The sequence below is a fragment of the Haemorhous mexicanus genome, chromosome 17 (assembly GCF_027477595.1).
Source record: "Haemorhous mexicanus isolate bHaeMex1 chromosome 17, bHaeMex1.pri, whole genome shotgun sequence".
Taxonomy (NCBI): Eukaryota; Metazoa; Chordata; class Aves; order Passeriformes; family Fringillidae; genus Haemorhous; species Haemorhous mexicanus.
In genome coordinates, this window is record NC_082357.1 from 15,368,201 (window position 1) to 15,385,354 (window position 17,154).

At 64.5% G+C, this 17,154-nt stretch overlaps 2 protein-coding genes across 3 annotated transcripts; one reads left to right on the top strand and one right to left on the bottom strand.

The window, feature by feature from the left end:
* Nucleotides 1–4,098: 4,098 nt before the first annotated feature.
* Nucleotides 4,099–6,622, bottom strand: MSRB1 (methionine sulfoxide reductase B1). Its single transcript, XM_059861718.1, has 4 exons — nt 6,458–6,622; nt 5,913–6,055; nt 5,693–5,807; nt 4,099–5,180 (listed from the first exon to the last, which is right to left on the bottom strand). The coding sequence occupies exons 1-4, from the start codon at nt 6,510–6,512 to the stop codon at nt 5,155–5,157; spliced, it is 339 nt and encodes a 112-aa protein (XP_059717701.1). The 5' UTR covers nt 6,513–6,622; the 3' UTR covers nt 4,099–5,154.
* A 340-nt stretch (nt 6,623–6,962) lies between these two features.
* LOC132335363 (testis-expressed protein 2-like) lies at nt 6,963–16,737 on the top strand. Of its 2 annotated transcripts, none has more exons than XM_059861844.1 (13): nt 6,963–7,354; nt 9,936–10,104; nt 11,439–12,328; nt 12,413–12,613; nt 12,697–12,991; nt 13,435–13,649; nt 13,796–13,948; nt 14,044–14,143; nt 14,286–14,418; nt 14,517–14,654; nt 14,877–15,089; nt 15,367–15,487; nt 16,175–16,737. In XM_059861844.1, the coding sequence occupies exons 3-13, from the start codon at nt 11,450–11,452 to the stop codon at nt 16,298–16,300; spliced, it is 2,574 nt and encodes an 857-aa protein (XP_059717827.1). In that variant the 5' UTR covers nt 6,963–7,354; nt 9,936–10,104; nt 11,439–11,449; the 3' UTR covers nt 16,301–16,737. The 2 variants fall into 2 exon arrangements, with proteins under 2 accessions (XP_059717827.1, XP_059717828.1); XM_059861845.1 differs by lacking the exon at nt 6,963–7,354 and adding an exon at nt 8,175–8,410.
* Nucleotides 16,738–17,154: the final 417 nt, after the last annotated feature.

Here is a 17,154-nt window from a genome sequence, read left to right on the forward strand (position 1 = left end):
ACTCAAAAGGGAGGTCAGCCGGAGGCTACGGGGGAGGAAATGAGTGATTTCTTAAACAATCAGGGAAGTTTGCGTCGGCCTGGAAACGTAATTTAATTTGTGTCGTTAAAGCCGGGCTGGGGCGGCTGCTCCCGACGAAGGAAAATCCTCTCGTTACGGCAGAATTGTCATTAGTGGGGTCATTAAAGGAGGGGAAGCGGCACAGGGAATGTCCTGGCCGTGGAGTGAGGGGGGAAAAGCAGAATTCCGGGTGCCCCGGGTCCCGGGAGAGGGAGGGACTGTGCGTGCGCAGGGCTGAGGGTGCTCGGGGGGATGGGATAATGGGATAATGGGATGGGATGATGGGATGGATGGGATCCCTCGTGCAGGATTGCATCCTGAATCCTCAGCGCCAGGCGCTGCCTGGAGCTCTCCACGCTCAGGTCTTCAATATTCCTGCTAAAATCCCATCTCCAGCCAGATTTCCATGAAAATGCCCCACCCCTGTTTAAGCCATGCCCGGGGGGGTTGGCTCCGGGGATATTTCCTTGTTGCTGCAGCGGTGGATGCAGGGGATCCCAGAGAAGCATCCTCCTCCTTCCCTTCCCTCCCTGGGAGAGTTGGGAAAGGCACTGGCACCCTCCCGTGCCCGCTTCCACAAACTGCAAGGCAGCCCGGAATCCCGGCTGGATCCCTGGCACGGGCTGCTGGGCAGGACAGGGATGTTGGAATCCCTGCTGGATCCCCCTGGCACGGGCTGCTGGGCAGGACAGGGATGTTGGAATCCCTGCTGGATCCCTGGCACGGGCTGCTGGGCAGGACAGGGATGTTGGAATCCCTGCTGGATCCCTGGCACGGGCTGCTGGGCAGGACAGGGATGTTGGAATCCCTGCTGGATCCCCCTGGCACGGGCTGCTGGGCAGGACAGGGATGTTGGAATCCCTGCTGGATCCCCCTGGCACGGGCTGCTGGGCAGGACAGGGATGTTGGAATCCCGGCTGGATCCCTGGCACGGGCTGCTGGGCAGGACAGGGATGTTGGAATTCCTGCTGGATCCCCCTGGCACGGGCTGCTGGGCAGGACAGGGATGTTGGAATCCCTGCTGGATCCCCCTGGCACGGGCTGCTGGGCAGGACAGGGATGTTGGAATCCCTGCTGGATCCCTGGCACGGGCTGCTGGGCAGGACAGGGATGTTGGAATCCCTGCTGGATCCCTGGCACGGGCTGCTGGGCAGGACAGGGATGTTGGAATCCCTGCTGGATCCCCCTGGCACGGGCTGCTGGGCAGGACAGGGATGTTGGAATCCCTGCTGGATCCCCCTGGCACGGGCTGCTGGGCAGGACAGGGATGTTGGAATCCCGGCTGGATCCCTGGCACGGGCTGCTGGGCAGGACAGAGATGTTGGAATCCCTGCTGGATCCCCCTGGCACGGGCTGCTGGGCAGGACAGGGATGTTGGAATCCCTGCTGGATCCCCCTGGCACGGGCTGCTGGGCAGGACAGGGATGTTGGAATCCCTGCTGGATCCTTGGCACGGGCTGCTGGGCAGGACAGGGATGTTGGAATCCCTGCTGGATCCCTGGCACAGGCTGCTGGGTAGGACAGGGATGTTGGAATCCCTGCTGGATCCCTGGCACAGGCTGCTGGGTAGGACAGGGATGTTGGAATCCCGGCTGGATCCCTGGCACGGGCTGCTGGGTAGGACAGGGATGTTGGAATCCCTGCTGGATCCCCCTGGCATGGGCTGCTGGGCAGGACAGGGATGTTGGAATCCCTGCTGGATCCCCCTGGCACGGGCTGCTGGGCAGGACAGGGATGTTGGGATCCCTGCTGGATCCCCCTGGCACGGGCTGCTGGGCAGGACAGGGATGTTGGAATCCCTGCTGGATCCCCCTGGCACGGGCTGCTGGGCAGGACAGGGATGTTGGAATCCCGGCTGGATCCCTGGCACGGGCTGCTGGGCAGGACAGGGATGTTGGAATCCCTGCTGGATCCCTGGCACAGGCTGCTGGGCAGGACAGGGATGTTGGAATCCCTGCTGGATCCCCCTGGCACGGGCTGCTGGGCAGGACAGGGATGTTGGAATCCCGGCTGGATCCCCCTGGCACGGGCTGCTGGGCAGGACAGGGATGTTGGAATCCCGGCTGGATCCCTGGCACGGGCTGCTGGGCAGGACAGGGATGTTGGAATCCCTGCTGGATCCCCCTGGCACGGGCTGCTGGGCAGGACAGGGATGTTGGAATCCCTGCTGGATCCCCCTGGCACGGGCTGCTGGGCAGGACAGGGATGTTGGAATCCCGGCTGGATCCCTGGCACAGGCTGCTGGGCAGGACAGGGATGTTGGAATCCCGGCTGGATCCCCCTGGCACGGGCTGCTGGGCAGGACAGGGATGTTGGAATCCCTGCTGGATCCCCCTGGCACGGGCTGCTGGGCAGGACAGGGATGTTGGAATCCCGGCTGGATCCCTGGCACGGGCTGCTGGGCAGGACAGGGATGTTGGAATCCCTGCTGGATCCCCCTGGCACGGGCTGCTGGGCAGGACAGGGATGTTGGAATCCCTGCTGGATCCCCCTGGCACGGGCTGCTGGGCAGGACAGGGATGTTGGAATCCCGGCTGGATCCCCCTGGCACGGGCTGCTGGGCAGGACAGGGATGTTGGAATCCCTGCTGGATCCCTGGCACGGGCTGCTGGGCAGGACAGGGATGTTGGAATCCCTGCTGGATCCCTGGCACGGGCTGCTGGGCAGGACAGGGATGTTGGAATCCCTGCAGGATCCCTGGCACGGGCTGCTGGGCAGGACAGGGATGTTGGAATCCCGGCTGGATCCCTGGCACGGGCTGCTGGGCAGGACAGGGATGTTGGAATCCCTGCTGGATCCCTGGCACGGGCTGCTGGGCAGGACAGGGATGTTGGAATCCCTGCTGGATCCCTGGCACGGGCTGCTGGGCAGGACAGGGATGTTGGATCCCTGCTGGATCCCTGGCACGGGCTGCTGGGCAGGACAGGGATGTTGGAATCCCGGCTGGATCCCTGGCACGGGCTGCTGGGCAGGACAGGGATGTTGGAATCCCTGCTGGATCCCTGGCACGGGCTGCTGGGCAGGATAGGGATGTTGGAATCCCTGCTGGATCCCCCTGGCACGGGCTGCTGGGCAGGACAGGGATGTTGGAATCCCTGCTGGATCCCTGGCACGGGCTGCCCACGATGGTGAGGGAGCTCTGCCATCCCCTCACTGCTGGCATTCCCAACATTTCCTCCCCTTGCAGCATCTTGGAGGAGCCACTCCAAAAATCCCTTCCTGCCACAGGGCTCAGGTGGATGTCACCTGGAGAATCCTGGCATGGTTTGGGTTGGAAGGGACCTCAAAGCCCAGCCAGTGCCACCCCTGCCATGGCAGGGACACCTCCCACTGTCCCAGGGTGCTCCAGCCCTGTCCAGCCTGGCCTGGGACACTGCCAGGGATCCAGGGGCACCACAGCTGCTCTGGGCACCTGTGCCAGGACCTGCCCACCCTCCCAGGGAAGGATTCCCCCTTAATGCCCTAAAACCCAAAGATTAATCAGTGAAAAGGCAGATTGGACCTTCAGGCTGGAACCTGGGGAATAATTAGAGCTGGAGTTTGACCCGAGCTGAGCTGGCACTGGCTCCTGAGCTCCAGAGGGGACCTCACCCCCTTGGAGCCCAGAACTGGAGCCCAGCAAAGCCCAGCTCAAGCCTGCAGGCTCCAGGGATCCAGCTCCAAGGGGGTGAAGATCCCCTGTGAGACTGAGGGCTGTGGCTTCCAGTCCTGCAGAGTTTGTGTGGGGGAGTTCTGGTGAGAAACTCAGCTCCCTGTGCCCAGGAAATCCTGGCAGGTCAGGAAGTACTGAGAACACCCTCGGAACAAGGTAAAACTGGCTTCATTTGGGGAAAAGGGCTCAGTGGAGTGAAATGAAACCTTCCCAGTGGAGCTTTGGCTCTGGGAATGCCCCAGCCCCCTTTCCAATGGCAAACCTGGGGAGATGGGAAGAGATTCCAGGTAAAAACACACACCCCCCACCCCTCCAGCCCTCGGCCAGGGAGCAGAGGAGGAACCCAGGGCTCTGGGATGCCATTCCCAGCGTGTTCAACACTCCCACACAGTGAATCAGTGCTTTATTTCAGCATGGAGAGGTCCAGCAGAGAGCTCCAGGGAATGAGCTGGGGTGGCAAACCTCCCCTGGTGCCCTCAGATCTGTGGGATTGAGGGAAAACACAAGGAGAGAAAAGGCCCCAAGGCGTCCCCAAGTGCAGCTGCACCCACAGTGCAGCCCCCCTCAACCCCACGGGTCAGCAAGAGCCTCTTCCCTCGTGAAAGGTCCTGGTGTGTCCATTGCAGAGGAGGATTTGGCTCCTGGGACAGGCAGGGGAGGCCAGGAATGAGGCACTGGATTCAGGAGAAGGAGTGTGGCAGCCCCTGGAGCACTGAGGTGGCACAGCCACGATTCCCAGAGCCTGAGCAGTGCCAAGGGCAGCCCCTGGGCCCAATCCCAGCTCCCTCCCACAGGGAGGACCCTGAGTGCCCCTGGAATTGTTTGCACAGTGCTGAGTCAGGTGTAAGGCCAGGCCAGAGTCGAGGACAGCGGTGTGGAACCGTGCCTGCAGGGTGGGAGGTGGGCAGGGGGGAAACACCTGGATGCTGCCCAGTGGGACCATAAAACATCCCTGCCCCAGCACCCTGGGAGGGTTTATTTGGGGCACTTCATGGCATGGTCCCAGAATAGCTCCAGGGATTAACCCTGGCCCTGAGCCCAGCTAATCCTGCCTGGGAGGGCCAGCAGAGCCTGCCTGGATTGCAGCAGTGCCTGCCTGGCTCTGGACACTGTCACAGCAAAGCTGAGCCAGGGCTCAGCACAGGCACAGCAGCTCCCGGGATGGAGCTGGAACAGCCCCAGGGGGAACCAGGCAGGGAAACCAGGAGAGAACCGTGACAGAGAAATCAAGGGGAACAACAGGGAAAACTGACAGGGAAATCAGGGAATAAAACCTTGGCAGGGAAATCAAGGGGAATCTGTGACTGGAAAATCAGGAGAAACTCGGACCAGGAGCTTCCTTGGTGTTCCTCCTGCTGTGGGTCCCCTTGGCAGGTCAGTGCATGCCAAGGAGTGGAGGCAGGATTAGCCCAGGATTAGCAGTGGCAGGTGCAGCAGCTCACTTACTTCTCCTTCAGGTCAGCTTTACCTAAAAGCAGGGGAGGAGCAATGAGGGCTCGTGTTCCTTCCTCCAGAACCAGCAGCCCTTTTTATCTGGGGGTTTTGTTACACAGCATCCCCACCACCACAGCCTGACCAGCAGGCCAGCAGCTCATGGCCGTGCTGCTGCCTGGAATTTGGCCTCCTGAGACCTTTCCTCGACAGCCTTTCCTTTGACAGCTTCCCCAGGGAGTGCCCAGCAAACCCCCCCAGCCCCTCAGTGCCACCACTGCTGCCTGCCCTCGCTTTGCACCCCCAGAGAAACCCCCCAAAACTCAGCCACCCCTCAGAGCCAGGGAGTCCCTGGCTGCTGGTCAGAGCCAGGAGCTCCAGCTGAGCTGAGGAGCCTCGAGCTGGGCAGAGTGAGTTGGATTTATCCCAGGAGCAGCTCCCTGGCCTTATCAGCACAGCCAGGGCCACCCTGCTGCAAGCAGTGCAGCACTCACAGTGTGCCCAAAACCACTCCCTGCGCTGGGCAGGGGCCAAAGCCACCGCTGGTACCTTTGGGGAGGAACTTCAGCGAGCTGCTGAATATTCAGAAGCGGGACTGGCCCCTCTTGGGCCCATCGTTGAGGAACTCGTGGCCCAGCCCGTTGCCACACTTGCCACACGTCACCTGGGGAGGCAAAGGAGGGGTTGGCAGCAATCTGGCTGTCCAGGGGCTCAAGGAGAGCCAGCCCGGGGGTGCTCTGGTCACAGCCCGAGGGTTCGGGATCCGCACCTTCAACGCCCCCGGGCGCTCCTCGCGCTTGGCCACGCTGTCCCCACGCAGGGTCTCGGTGAACGCCGGCCACGGCGACGAGTGCTCGTACTTGGCGCGGCTGGAGAACAGCTCATGGCCACACTTGGCACACACGTAAATACCTGCGGAGAGGGCACGGCAGGGGACAGCGAGGGGACACGTCAGCGCGGGGACACGGGACACCCGCGGCACTCTGCGTCAGCTGCGGCTGCCGGACCCCGGGAACCCCCAGGGCACCCCCAGGGCACCCTCAGGGCACCCCTGGGACCAGGATCCCCACAAGGGGCACACACAGGGACGAAACCCCCGAGCCCCTATCGGGACCCCCCTCCCCATCGGGGAGGATTCCCCCACCCCAACAAAGACCCCGCCCGGACCCACGATGCTCCGCAGAAGGAAACCCCCGTAACCCCCCTCAACCGCTCACCCGGGGGGTTCCGCCTTGCCGGGTGACACCCCCTGCCCGCCCCGCTGGGGACCCCCCTGCCCTCACCCCCGGAGCCCGCGGGGAGAGCCCCCCTCACCCGGCTGGAAGTGGTTCTTGAACACCTCTCCCCCGAGGAAGGAGCAGAAGGACATGGCTGCGCCCGCCGCCCGGCCGGTTCCGTTCCGTTCCGTTCCGTTCCGTTCCGTTCCGTTCCGTTCTGTTCCGTTGGCCCGGCCGCGCCCCCGCCACGCCCATCCACCGGGCCACCCCCGTGTCCCGCCCATCCACCGGGCCATCCCCGTGTCCCGCCCCTCCCCGGGCCACCCCCGTGTCCCGCCCCTCCCCGGGCCATCCCCGTGTCCCTCCCCGGTCACTCCCCCGGTCCCGCCCCCGCGCCCCGCCCCGCCACCCGCAGAGGGCGCTGCGGGCCCGGCGGTACCGGGGCGGTCCCGGTACCGGGGGGACCCCGCTCCGAACCCCCCTTCATCCCCCGGGACCCCCGGCCCGGCCCGCAGCCCCCGCGCGGCCTCCCCGGGGCGGCGGCGGAGCGGGGGCAGCCCCGGCGGGGGCACGGGGGGGCGCGGGGCGGAGCGCGGAGCCGGCTCGGGGCTGCGGATGCTCCGGCACCGCCGGTGGCAGCGGGGGGGGAGCCAGCCCGGCTCTGGGCGTCTGCAACGGGCAGCGGGACCGCGACGGAGACGCCGGTACCGCCACCGGTACCGCCACCGCTCCGGCCCTGCTATCCCAGCACCGGCATCAGTCCTTGGATCCCCGCACCAGGACCGACCGGCCTCACTGGCACCGGCACCGTCACTGCCGCGGGCACCGGCTCTTCTTCCCCGGCACAAGGTCCGGTGTCTCCGGCACCGGGACTGACCCCCCGTTATCCTCCCCTGGCACTGGGACCACTCCGATTCCCCGGCATTGCTCGTCCTTCTCCTCCACCGGGACCGACCGACCCTTCCCGGCTCCCCGGGCCCCCCGCCTGCCGCAGGTACCGGCGCTGCGGGGCCCGGGGCGGGCGGCGGGGCCGGGCAGCCCCGGTTTCCCCAGCAGGGCTGGGGGCGGTTGGGAGCGGGGCTCCCTCAGGCGCTCCCGGGCTCTGGGGATGGGTGCGGGCACAGCAGGGACCACCCCGTCCCGGGAGCGCAGAGCGGGGTCACCGGGGGATGCGGGGTCTGACCGGGGCCCGTGGTGGGCGCGGAGGTCCCGCGGAGGAGGAGGTGACAGCCCGGCGTGTGCAAGGTGAGGGCTTTGAAGGTGAATCTGGGCAGGTTCCAAAGGGGCTGAGCTGCTGCAGTTTCCTTCTCCTTCCAGAGATCAGCACCGCAAATCCCTGCTCGGGGAGTTCATCCAAAACCTCTCGGGTGAATCCCCGGGCTTAGGCTCTGCTGGAAGCGGCGCCTTCCTTGGTGCAAGAGGAAAAGATCTCGGTGCCTTTCGGACAAAACGCGGCTCTGGCTCTGCTGCCCCGGCCCGGCGGGGGATGGATCCCCGCTCCCAAATGCCAAGGGACGCGGCCGGCGGCGCGGAGCTGCCCCGGGGCTGCGGGACCCCGGCGTGGGGCCGCTGCCCTCTGGGTGCTGCCGCTTTGAATTAGGTCAGGCTTCATCCCGGGCGGGCTGAGCTCCCGCCGCAGCCCCGGGGATTGATGGCTCGTGGCAGGAGCCCGGGCAGGGGGAGGAAGGGGCTCCGCACGGCGGGGCTCGGGGAGCGGGATCGCGCCGCGTCACCGGCACCGCACGGGAGGGAGGGAGGGAGGGAGGGAGGGAGGGAGGAGGGGGATGCGCTGCTATGAAAGCGCCTCACGTAAGATCCACCGAGATCAGAGGAGCGGGATGTCAGGGAAAGCTCCAAATAGACTCCAGGGCCCCGCACACCTCAGCGGTGTGGATTTGCAGGCGGTGGAAGGAGCTGCAGCAGCCAGAAGCTCTCTATCATCAGTCGGATAGCTGCTGCTCCCTGCAATTCCTGCGGCGAGGCTGTGCCGGCGGGAATGGGATGGATGTGGGAAGTGGCTGGATCCTTCCCCATGGCTGAGAGAGCCCCGGTGAGCTGCGGGGACCACGCAGCTCAGGAAGGCAGCAGAGATTGGGAACGGCTGAGACACGGGAGTGAGGCAGAGCCCAGACCGAGGCAGGGCTAGGCTCCAGCCCTGGGATGCACAGGGTGCTGGAGAGGCTTTGGGAGTGGCTCCTGGGGCTGGCAGCCTCTCAGGTGTCCCAAAGCCTATCTGGCTCCTTGCTCCCCCAGCAGCACAAAACCCACTCCAGTATCCACCAGTAAAACCCCTAAGAAGCAGCAATGTGATGTGGAACTGGGGGGCAGAGGATGGAGCTGGGATCCCACCCTGCCCAGCCCACTGGCCAAAGTTACATCTGAGCTTGCAGAATTCCCTCAGAGGCACCCCAGTGCTCCCTGATCCCGGGATAATGCAGGGACAGCCGGGCTCTGTCACAGCGTTTTGTGCAGATAATTAGAGAGGGATTTCCAGCTCCTTTGGCTGGCTGAGGAAAGCGCTGCTGTGGTGCCACGTCCCCGCCAGCAGCGCCACTGCCACCCTAATTAACCACAGAGGACTGAGGGAAGTTAATGAAGTTGATATTTCAATTAACTCCCTGATCCTACGACCAAAGCAGAAAGCGGGTGGGCAGTGCCCACCTGGGAGCTCCCACCCTGCCAGGCTGTGCCAGGCCACCTCTGCTGCCTTGGTCATGCCAGGGAACGTTTCAGGGGGACACACTCCAGGACAACAGCCCAAGCTGGGTCACAGCTTGTCAGGTCGTGTCAAGACCTGAATTTGAGCCAAAGTTGGGAGCAAGGAGTGGAATTTTGGGGCTGGAATCCAGGGAGAGGCTCACTGGTGGTCATGGCCTTGGTGTGTCCTCACACAGCGAGGGGGGACACTGTCATTAGGGGTCTTGTGTCCCTGCCCTGCACAGGTGTGACTGTCCTGGGCTGGGTGTCCTAAGCACTGCTCCTCAGCAGACATCCCAGTCAGCCCCAGTCCTTCTCAGGGAGGTCCTGGAAGGGGTGGGATCGCCCCTGAGAGCTGTTTGCTGTCACCTCCAAAGCCACCATCATCCCCACTGCCCCGTGACCCCACTGAGCCCACCCAGCTGCCCCCATGACAACACCTGCAAGGACCTTCATATCCAATTTATCCTGAGATCCCCCAGTCCTGCAGGGCCACAGCCTGGGGACGAGCTGCAGGCTGGGAGGGGGTCAGTGCTGGGGCACCTCCACACTCAGTGCTGGCTCTCTGGAGCCTGAGGCAGCAGCAAAGCCTCCCCCAGGGCTGCACCTCCCTCTGGGGTGCTGCTGGTGCAGCCAGGACACCTGGCAGGGTCTGTCCTGCTGCCCCACCCTCCCCAGAGGTGGCTGCAGCAGCAGCAGCAGCAGCAGCAGCAGCAGCAGCAGCAGCAGCAGCAGCGTAGCCCCCTCTGTACTCCCATCCCTGCCAGAGGAGAACTCCCATACAAACCCAGGCTATTATTATCTCTGTCTTCCACCGTGCTAATGGTCTCTCAGGAAACAGACTTCTTTTTTTTTTTTCTCCCCTTTTTTTTTTTTAGCTTTTAAAACCCACGAGTACGGGAGCAGTGGGAACGGAGAGCTGGGCACGGTGGAGTGAGCACAAGGAGCACTGAGGCCAGCTCTGGGGAGACACTGTCCCCTGACCTGGCAGGGACACGGAGCAGGGACCAGCCAGGACCCTCCAGGGACCAGCCCAGGGGCGTTCTGGTAGGAGCAGCCCCTGGTGGGCAGCACTGGGGATACTGGGCATACTGGGAGTGGCTGTGATGGGGCCACTGGGAGCCCTGCATGGTGAGGGCAGGGGGTGTCCAGGCTGCAGTGCTGGGTGGGAGGGGGACAGGGCCCTGCAGGGTCAGGGGAGGGATCCCTTGGAATCACAGAACCATGGAATGCTTTGGGCTGGAAGGGACCTTAAGAGGGAAGGGACCTTAAAGACGACCCCTGCCATGGACAGGGAGACCTTCCCCTAGAGCAGGGCCCCTCGCAGGCCCAGCCCCACTGCTCATTTGCCCTGCTCACTCCTCGTTTGGCTGTTTTGGTGCCTTGCTGGAGGGGCCAGCAGTGCCACCAGCACTAGCCAGGCTCTCTGCCAGGGGCTGGGACCACCGGGACAATCCCCCGTGGATGATCTGGGGTTAACAAGTGGCTCCTGCAAAGGAGAAGCAAAGCAAGAGCTGAGATTATATAAAGGGGGCTGGAGGCAGCTGCGGCACAGGCTGTGATTAATTCCTGGCACTGAGGAGCTCTAAGATCCAGGGCGGCGCGGTGTGAGGATGAGGCAGCCCCAGGGTCCCTGGGATGCATTCCTGCTGCTGCTGCAGGGCTGCTGTGAGGGGAAGGGGCAGGGAGGGGCTGAGCACTCCAGGGACCAGCTGGGAGCTGAGTCAGCACCGCGGTGGCCCTGCAGAGCCCGTCCTGCAGATCCCCTCTCCCTCCCAAAATCACGGAGGGGACACAGCTCGGAGCGGGTCAGCCCATGGCTGGGGCAGGAGAGCAGCAGAGAGGGGTGGTGGTGGCTGGTGGGGACGGGACAGCACTTCCCTGAGGCCATGGACCCTCTCAGGACTATGGAAACTTCGTGTTAGAAAAACTTTTGTCCTCTGCACCCCCAGTGAAGGCAGAGATTGCTGACTGGGCACCGGGGCCGCAGCTTGGGCTGGCTCCATTTTGGATCCATGCAGTGCTCGAAGCAGGGCCAAACCTTGAACTTTCAGAGGAGCCGGGGAGTCCTGCCCGCTGGCCTGGCATCCCTGGGCTGGCACTGGGAGCAGCGGAATATCCTGGTGTGGAAAATCCCGTTTGGCTGCAGCCCTGGCTGGCAGCTGCTGGCTCTCACAGCCCCGTGGCTGATTGCCTGGCTGGGGTTTATCCTCCTCGGACAAGCGGGTTCCCACACGCAGCCATTGAGCTCACCCCAAAACAGGCTGGCAGGGGCCCAGCCGGAGCGAGGGTCCGGGAGATGTCCCCGGGGAGGCAGGAGCAGAGCAGGGATGTTCTGTGCCCCTTCCAGCTCTGACAGCTGCTCCCCTGCCCCTCGGCAGTGCCGTCGGCGATGCGAGCGATGGCAGACCAGGCTGCGGCGGCAGCAGACGCCTCTCCAGCCCTGGCACCGTGCCCGGGCTCACCTCGGCGTGGCGACATCGAGGGACCGACGCCCCACGCCGGCGGCACCAGGGAGGACGGAGGCGGCCGGGATGGCTGCGGGCTCCTTCCCACGGCGGACGGGGACACGAAGCGTCCCCCCTCGCCCCAGCCCGGCGGGATGCTCCTGGCCGACCTCCCGCGGGCTCCCCAGCCCCGGTCGAGCCCCGCCAAGTCGCGCACGGCTCCGCCGTCGCCCAGCGTGTCGCCGTCGGAGAGCCGAGCCGCGCTGCTCCGGCTGCGCGACGCCAGGCTGGAGGACACGCGGAGGCGGCTGTCGGAGGCCGTGCAGGAGCCCCTGAGCCGCCTGAGCCGCCTGATGGCCGAGGACAGCAGCCCCCCGGGCCGGGCCAAGGAGCCGGGGGGCAGCCCCGGGGGCGGCCGCGGGGCCGGGGGCCGCCGGCTGCGGGACTGGACGCCCTGGGAGCCCACCCTGAACTGCCGCTACGAGATCTGCTCCTACGGGGACGTGATCCAGGTGGTGGAGGTGGCGCAGAGGGACACGGACCCGCCGCTCCCGGCGCCCGAGGAGCCGCCGGCGGCGCGGTCCGGGGGCTCGGTGCCGGGCAGAGCGCTCGCCGGCATCGCCCTCCTCGCCTACGGCTACCTGGTGCTGCCGCTGCCGCCCTACGCCGCCGGGCTCTGCGTGGGGCTGCTCTGCGGGCTGCTGCTGGGCTTCCTCGCCATCCTCCTCCTCGTGCCCAAGGCCCCGCCGGCCGCTCGGGGACCCTGGGGCCGCCTGCGCCCCAAGCTGCTCCCGGGGGAGCCGCGGGAAGCCCCCCACCTCCAGGTAGGAGAGGGGTGCTCCGGGCTGAGGGGCTGGAGGTGTCCCTGGTGAGCGGAAGCAGCCGGCTCCCTCCTCCCCGTTGCCCAGGGCTGGATGAACCAGCTGCTCGTGTACGACCCCGAGCTGTTCCACCCGTCGCTCACGCACTCGGTGCTCGCCGTGCTGGACGGTGCCACCCTCAAGCTGTCCTACCCCAAGAGCAACATCCCGCGCCGAGCCACCTTCGAGGAGGAGATCCTGGACGCCGTCTTCGTCAGCCACCGCTGCTACGACCTGACGGACGCCAAGGTGAGCCCGGGGGTCCCCAGGAGCCTCCCTCCCACGGGGACCCCCCGGCCTGGCCCGGGCTCACCCCGCTCTCGGTGCCGCAGGTCTTCCTGTGCCCCTCCAGCCTGGCCCGAAAGCGGACGTGGAACAAGAAATATCCGATCTGCGTGCTGCTCCCCGAGCCGGCCGGGGGAGAGGGCGGCGAGCAGCGGGACACGGAGCCGCAGGGGGAGGAGGGGAGCAGGAAGGTGCCGGTGGCCGGGCAGGACACCCCGGGGGACGGCAGGGACAGGTGCTTGTACCTGTTTGGGCGGACGGGGCGGGAGAAGGAGGAGTGGTACCAGCACCTCGTGCAAGCCTCCCGTGGGACAGCCAGCAGCCACGGTGACACCAGGGCAGGTGAGGGGCAGCCACCACGGCCTCGGCTCTGGGCCAGGACTGACCCAGGAACGCAGTGCCTTGGTGGGCAGCAGTGGAGGGACGTGGAGGAGCCCAAAGTGTAGCCAAGAGGGTTCAGCTGGTCAGCGCAGGGTGGGTGGCATGTCACTGGTGTCATGGACAGGCATCAAGTCACCCCTGATGCCATCCTGACTGAACAGACTGGGTATTAGGAATATTGGATATTAGTGAATATTGGATATTAGGAACAATTCTGTCAGTGAACGGGCTGTCCAGGCCCGGGGCAGAGGTGGAGTGCTCATCCCTGGAGGGAGTTAAAGCAGTGTGGATGTGGCACTTGGGGACACAGATTAGTGTTGGCCTGGGCAGTGCCGGGGAGTGGATTGATGACTGGATTATGGGGGTTTTCCAAGCTCAATGATTCTGTGATTCCACATCCCCAGGCGCTGGATGGGCCCCGCAGAGCAGCGGCAGCAGCAGCGGGGGCAGTGCCGAGGATATCCCATCCACAGATCCCTCCAGGGATGTGTCAGGGAGCACTGAGGAGATTTACCTGGACTACAGCACCTACATGGCCCGATTTGTGCCAGCACAGGGGGCAGCCAGCACGGAGAGGAGCCCCTCTCATGGAGCTTTGGGCAGCCCCACGCCCACAAAGGTGAGAGGGACAAACGCAGCAGTGGGAGCGGGGCTGGAGGCTGATGGAGCCACACTTGCAGCGTGTGGTTTGTTTGAGCAGCCAAGCCCTGGGGCAGGGAGCACAGGACAGCAGGTCCCACTGCTCACAGAGCCACCTCGCTGCAGGGGCTGGTGGCTGCTGTCCCCTCCCAGGAGGACACGGCCAGCATGGCCTGGATGAACGCACTGGTGGGACGCATCTTCTGGGACTTCCTGCGGGAGCAATACTGGGCAGAGCAGGTGTCCAACAAGATCCAGAAGAAGCTGAGCAAGATCAAGGTGAGAGGCCGGAGCATCAGGTCACTCGGGGGAGCCCTGTTCCCAAGGCCCCAGGGCACTTGGTGACTGTCCCCGTGGGGGTTTGCCTCCATCAGCTCCCGTATTTCATGAACGAGCTGACGCTGACAGAGCTGGACATGGGCACATCCATCCCCTCAGTGCTCAGTGCCTCCAACCCCACCATCAATGAGCGAGGTGAGAGCCCCACAGAGGCACAGGGATCCCAAGGCTGGTCCCAGGATGCCTTTACAGAGCTGCCAGCCCAGAGCTGGGAGGGCTTGGCAGTGCTGACCCCTGTGGTGCTGACCTGACCTTGCCCTGTCCCTCTCCCTGGCAGGGCTCTGGGTGGACATGGAGGTCACCTACAGCGGCTCCTTGCAGATGACACTGGAGACAAAGATGAACCTCAGCAAGCTGGGGAAGGAGAGCTCTGCAGAGGAGAGCGGCCCTGCAGAGGCAGGCAGAGAGGGGTAAGGAGCCTGCCATGGATGGGCTCATCCTGCTCCTCCTGCCCCAGCGAGGCGAGGCCGCTGTCCCCTAGCAGCCTGTGACCTCCTGGGGCTCGCAGGGCCAGGCCACGGCTGATCCTGCTGGCAGACAGCGACGCCGAGTCGTCCAGCGCCGGCTCCTCCGACGAGGAAGATGCCCCCAGTGCAGAGCCCGTGGGAGCCCCGGGGGAGAGGCTCCCCCCGCCCGGCACCGAGGGGTACGGGGGTGCTGGGGGTCTGTGCCACGGGGGGCACGGGGAGGGGCTGGGGATGCACGGTGCCACATCAGCACAGGGCCATGGGGACAGCAGCCCTGGTGGGACACACACAGCGCATCATGACAGCTTCCAAAGGGGGCTCTGTCCCTGTGGAGTGCTGTGGCAGAGGGCTGGGGGACCCCCAAACCCAGCAGGGCTGAGCTGGGGCCCCTCTTGCTTTAGGCACGTCAGCGGGAACAGCACGAGCAGGAAGATCCTGCGCTTCGTGGATAAGATCGCCAAGTCCAAGTACTTCCAGAAGGCCACGGAGAACGAGTTCATCAAGAAGAAGATGGAGGAGGTGTCCAACACGCCGCTGCTGCTGACGGTGGAGGTGCAGGAGCTGGCAGGAACCCTGGCCGTGAACATCCCCCCGCCACCCACCGACCGTGTCTGGTACCAGCTCTCCTTCCCCCACAGGCACATCCTGCTGCCAGCGCCCCTTGCTCCCTGCAAGGAGCCAGCCCCAGGGCTCTGGGCTCATCTTGGCACCAACAGCCCCAGGCTGTTCCCCAAAGGGGCTCGCAGACCTCAGGCTCATTCCTCTGAGTCTGCACCCAGGCCAGCACAGATCTGGGGAGCCTGAGCTGTCACCTCCTCCCTAAAAGCCAGCAGTGGCTGTGCCACGTCTTTGGCAGGTGATGCTTTCTGCCTGTTTCCTTTCCCCTCACAGGTACAGCTTCCGAGTGCCCCCGCAGCTGGAGCTGAAGGTGCGCCCCAAGCTGGGCGAGCGGGAGGTGACATTCCTGCATGTCACCGAGTGGATTGAGAAGAAGCTGAAGCACGAGTTCCAGGTGCCTGGGCTGCTGTTCAGGGGCTCAGCAAACCCTGCTGAGGCTTGGGCCTTGCTGCCATCAGGGAGAGTCAGCCTCAGTTCGGGCCAGTTGTTTCTGCAAAAAGCCAGCACCTGCTCTGGTCTGGCCAGCTTGGAGCTGTGAAGAGACAGAACCCAAATAATGAGCTCAAGGGCTGAGGAAAAGTGATTTCCTCCCATCATTTGCAGCCCTGCCCCGAGCAGGGAGGGTTTGGGAAGTCAGGCAGTCCCAGGCAGACACCCTGGGCTGAAGGGTGAATCCACCTGTCCGTTCTGGTTTGGGGATGTTTGGGAGATTTGCCTTCCCAAGGGTTTGTGTTCAGCCTCTCACCTCTGCTCAAAGAGCAGAAATGTCCCCACAGATATTTAGGGCCCCCCAAAAGCCACCCATCTGGATGGTCTCAAACTGCTGGTCCCTCCCCTCTGCTGTGACCACCCCTGCAGCCATTGAGGTGGCCAGGGCAAAGACAAACTGTCCCTGCTTGTCCCCACCCTGATTTCCAGAGCTGGGACCCTCCTTGGGGTGCTGCTGTGGGGATGGGAGCCCAGAACCTCCAGTTCACAGCCCCAGTCCCTGACCTGGGTGTGGCTCCTGCCAAGCCACCTCCAGGAGTGTCCCCGTGCTGTTCAGACCCACTGATTTGTTATTCTGGATTCCTCTCTGTAGAAAATTTTGGTGATGCCAAACATGGACGATCTCATCATTCCCATCATGCGCTCTGGCCTGGATCCTTGGCCCCCCACCACAGGACTGCCCCAGGACCCGCCAGCCACGGGGGACAGGAGGCTCTGAAGCACAACCCCAGGGGCAGGGACACTGCCCAGAGCTCAGGGACCTCGCTGGGACACGGGACAGCCGGGCCTGGCCTCTGCCTGCACCCAGGGCTGTGCCTGGATTCATCCTCATGCTCTGCTTGTGCAGATGAGCCTCCTCAGATCCTGCAAGCACACGTTCAGGGCACAGCCAGGCTGCTGGAGAGCCAGGAATTCCAGGGCCACGCTCCAGGACTCCTGGTCAAGCAGGCAGCTCTGGGCAGTGGAGGGCTGGGCTTCCCACTGTCTGGTTCCAAAGAGGGTGCAGGACACCTGGATCACGGCACTGAAGGAGTTGGGATCACTGCTGATCCAAAATTCCCAGCTCTGGGGCATCTCCCCTCCCCGCAGGCAGCTGGGCTGCAAGGACAGCACGGGTGGGAAAGGCTCCCAGGTGAATAAATCCATCTCTGCCCAGCCCTGCCTAGCAGCCCTCTTGTTGTGCACAAATTCCCACCTCTGCCAGGGTTCCAGCCAGGATCAGGGGGCTGTGAACAGGGAGAAGCCCCCGGGTTGAACCTTCAGCTTGGCAAAAGCAGTGCTGGAGGTGTGTGGGAGAGGCACAAGGGGACAGGCAGGGAGCCTGGGCAGAGCCAGGTCATGGGCTGGCCCAGTATTCCCAGTGGAAACTGGGGCAGAAGTGCTGGAATGTGCTCTGCTCTCTGCTGGATGAGAGGGAGGGGAGACCTCGTGGTGATTTGGTGAGAGGGAAAAATTCACTGGGCAAAGGAAAGGGAGGATCCAGAGGGCAGAGCAGGCACCTGGCTGTCCCAGTTAGTCCTTGTCCACGTGGGCCAGTCCCAAGTGCCACTTTTCCCATCCCCACCTGCTGAG

Coding starts and splice junctions, on each gene's coding strand:
- LOC132335363 (XM_059861844.1), top strand. CDS start 11,450: ATGCGAGCGATGGCAGACCAGGCTGCGGCGGCAGCAGACGCCTCTCCA. Junction 12,614..12,696: donor ACGACCTGACGGACGCCAAG/GTGAGCCCGGGG, acceptor TCGGTGCCGCAG/GTCTTCCTGTGCCCCTCCAG. Junction 13,949..14,043: donor AGAAGCTGAGCAAGATCAAG/GTGAGAGGCCGG, acceptor TGCCTCCATCAG/CTCCCGTATTTCATGAACGA.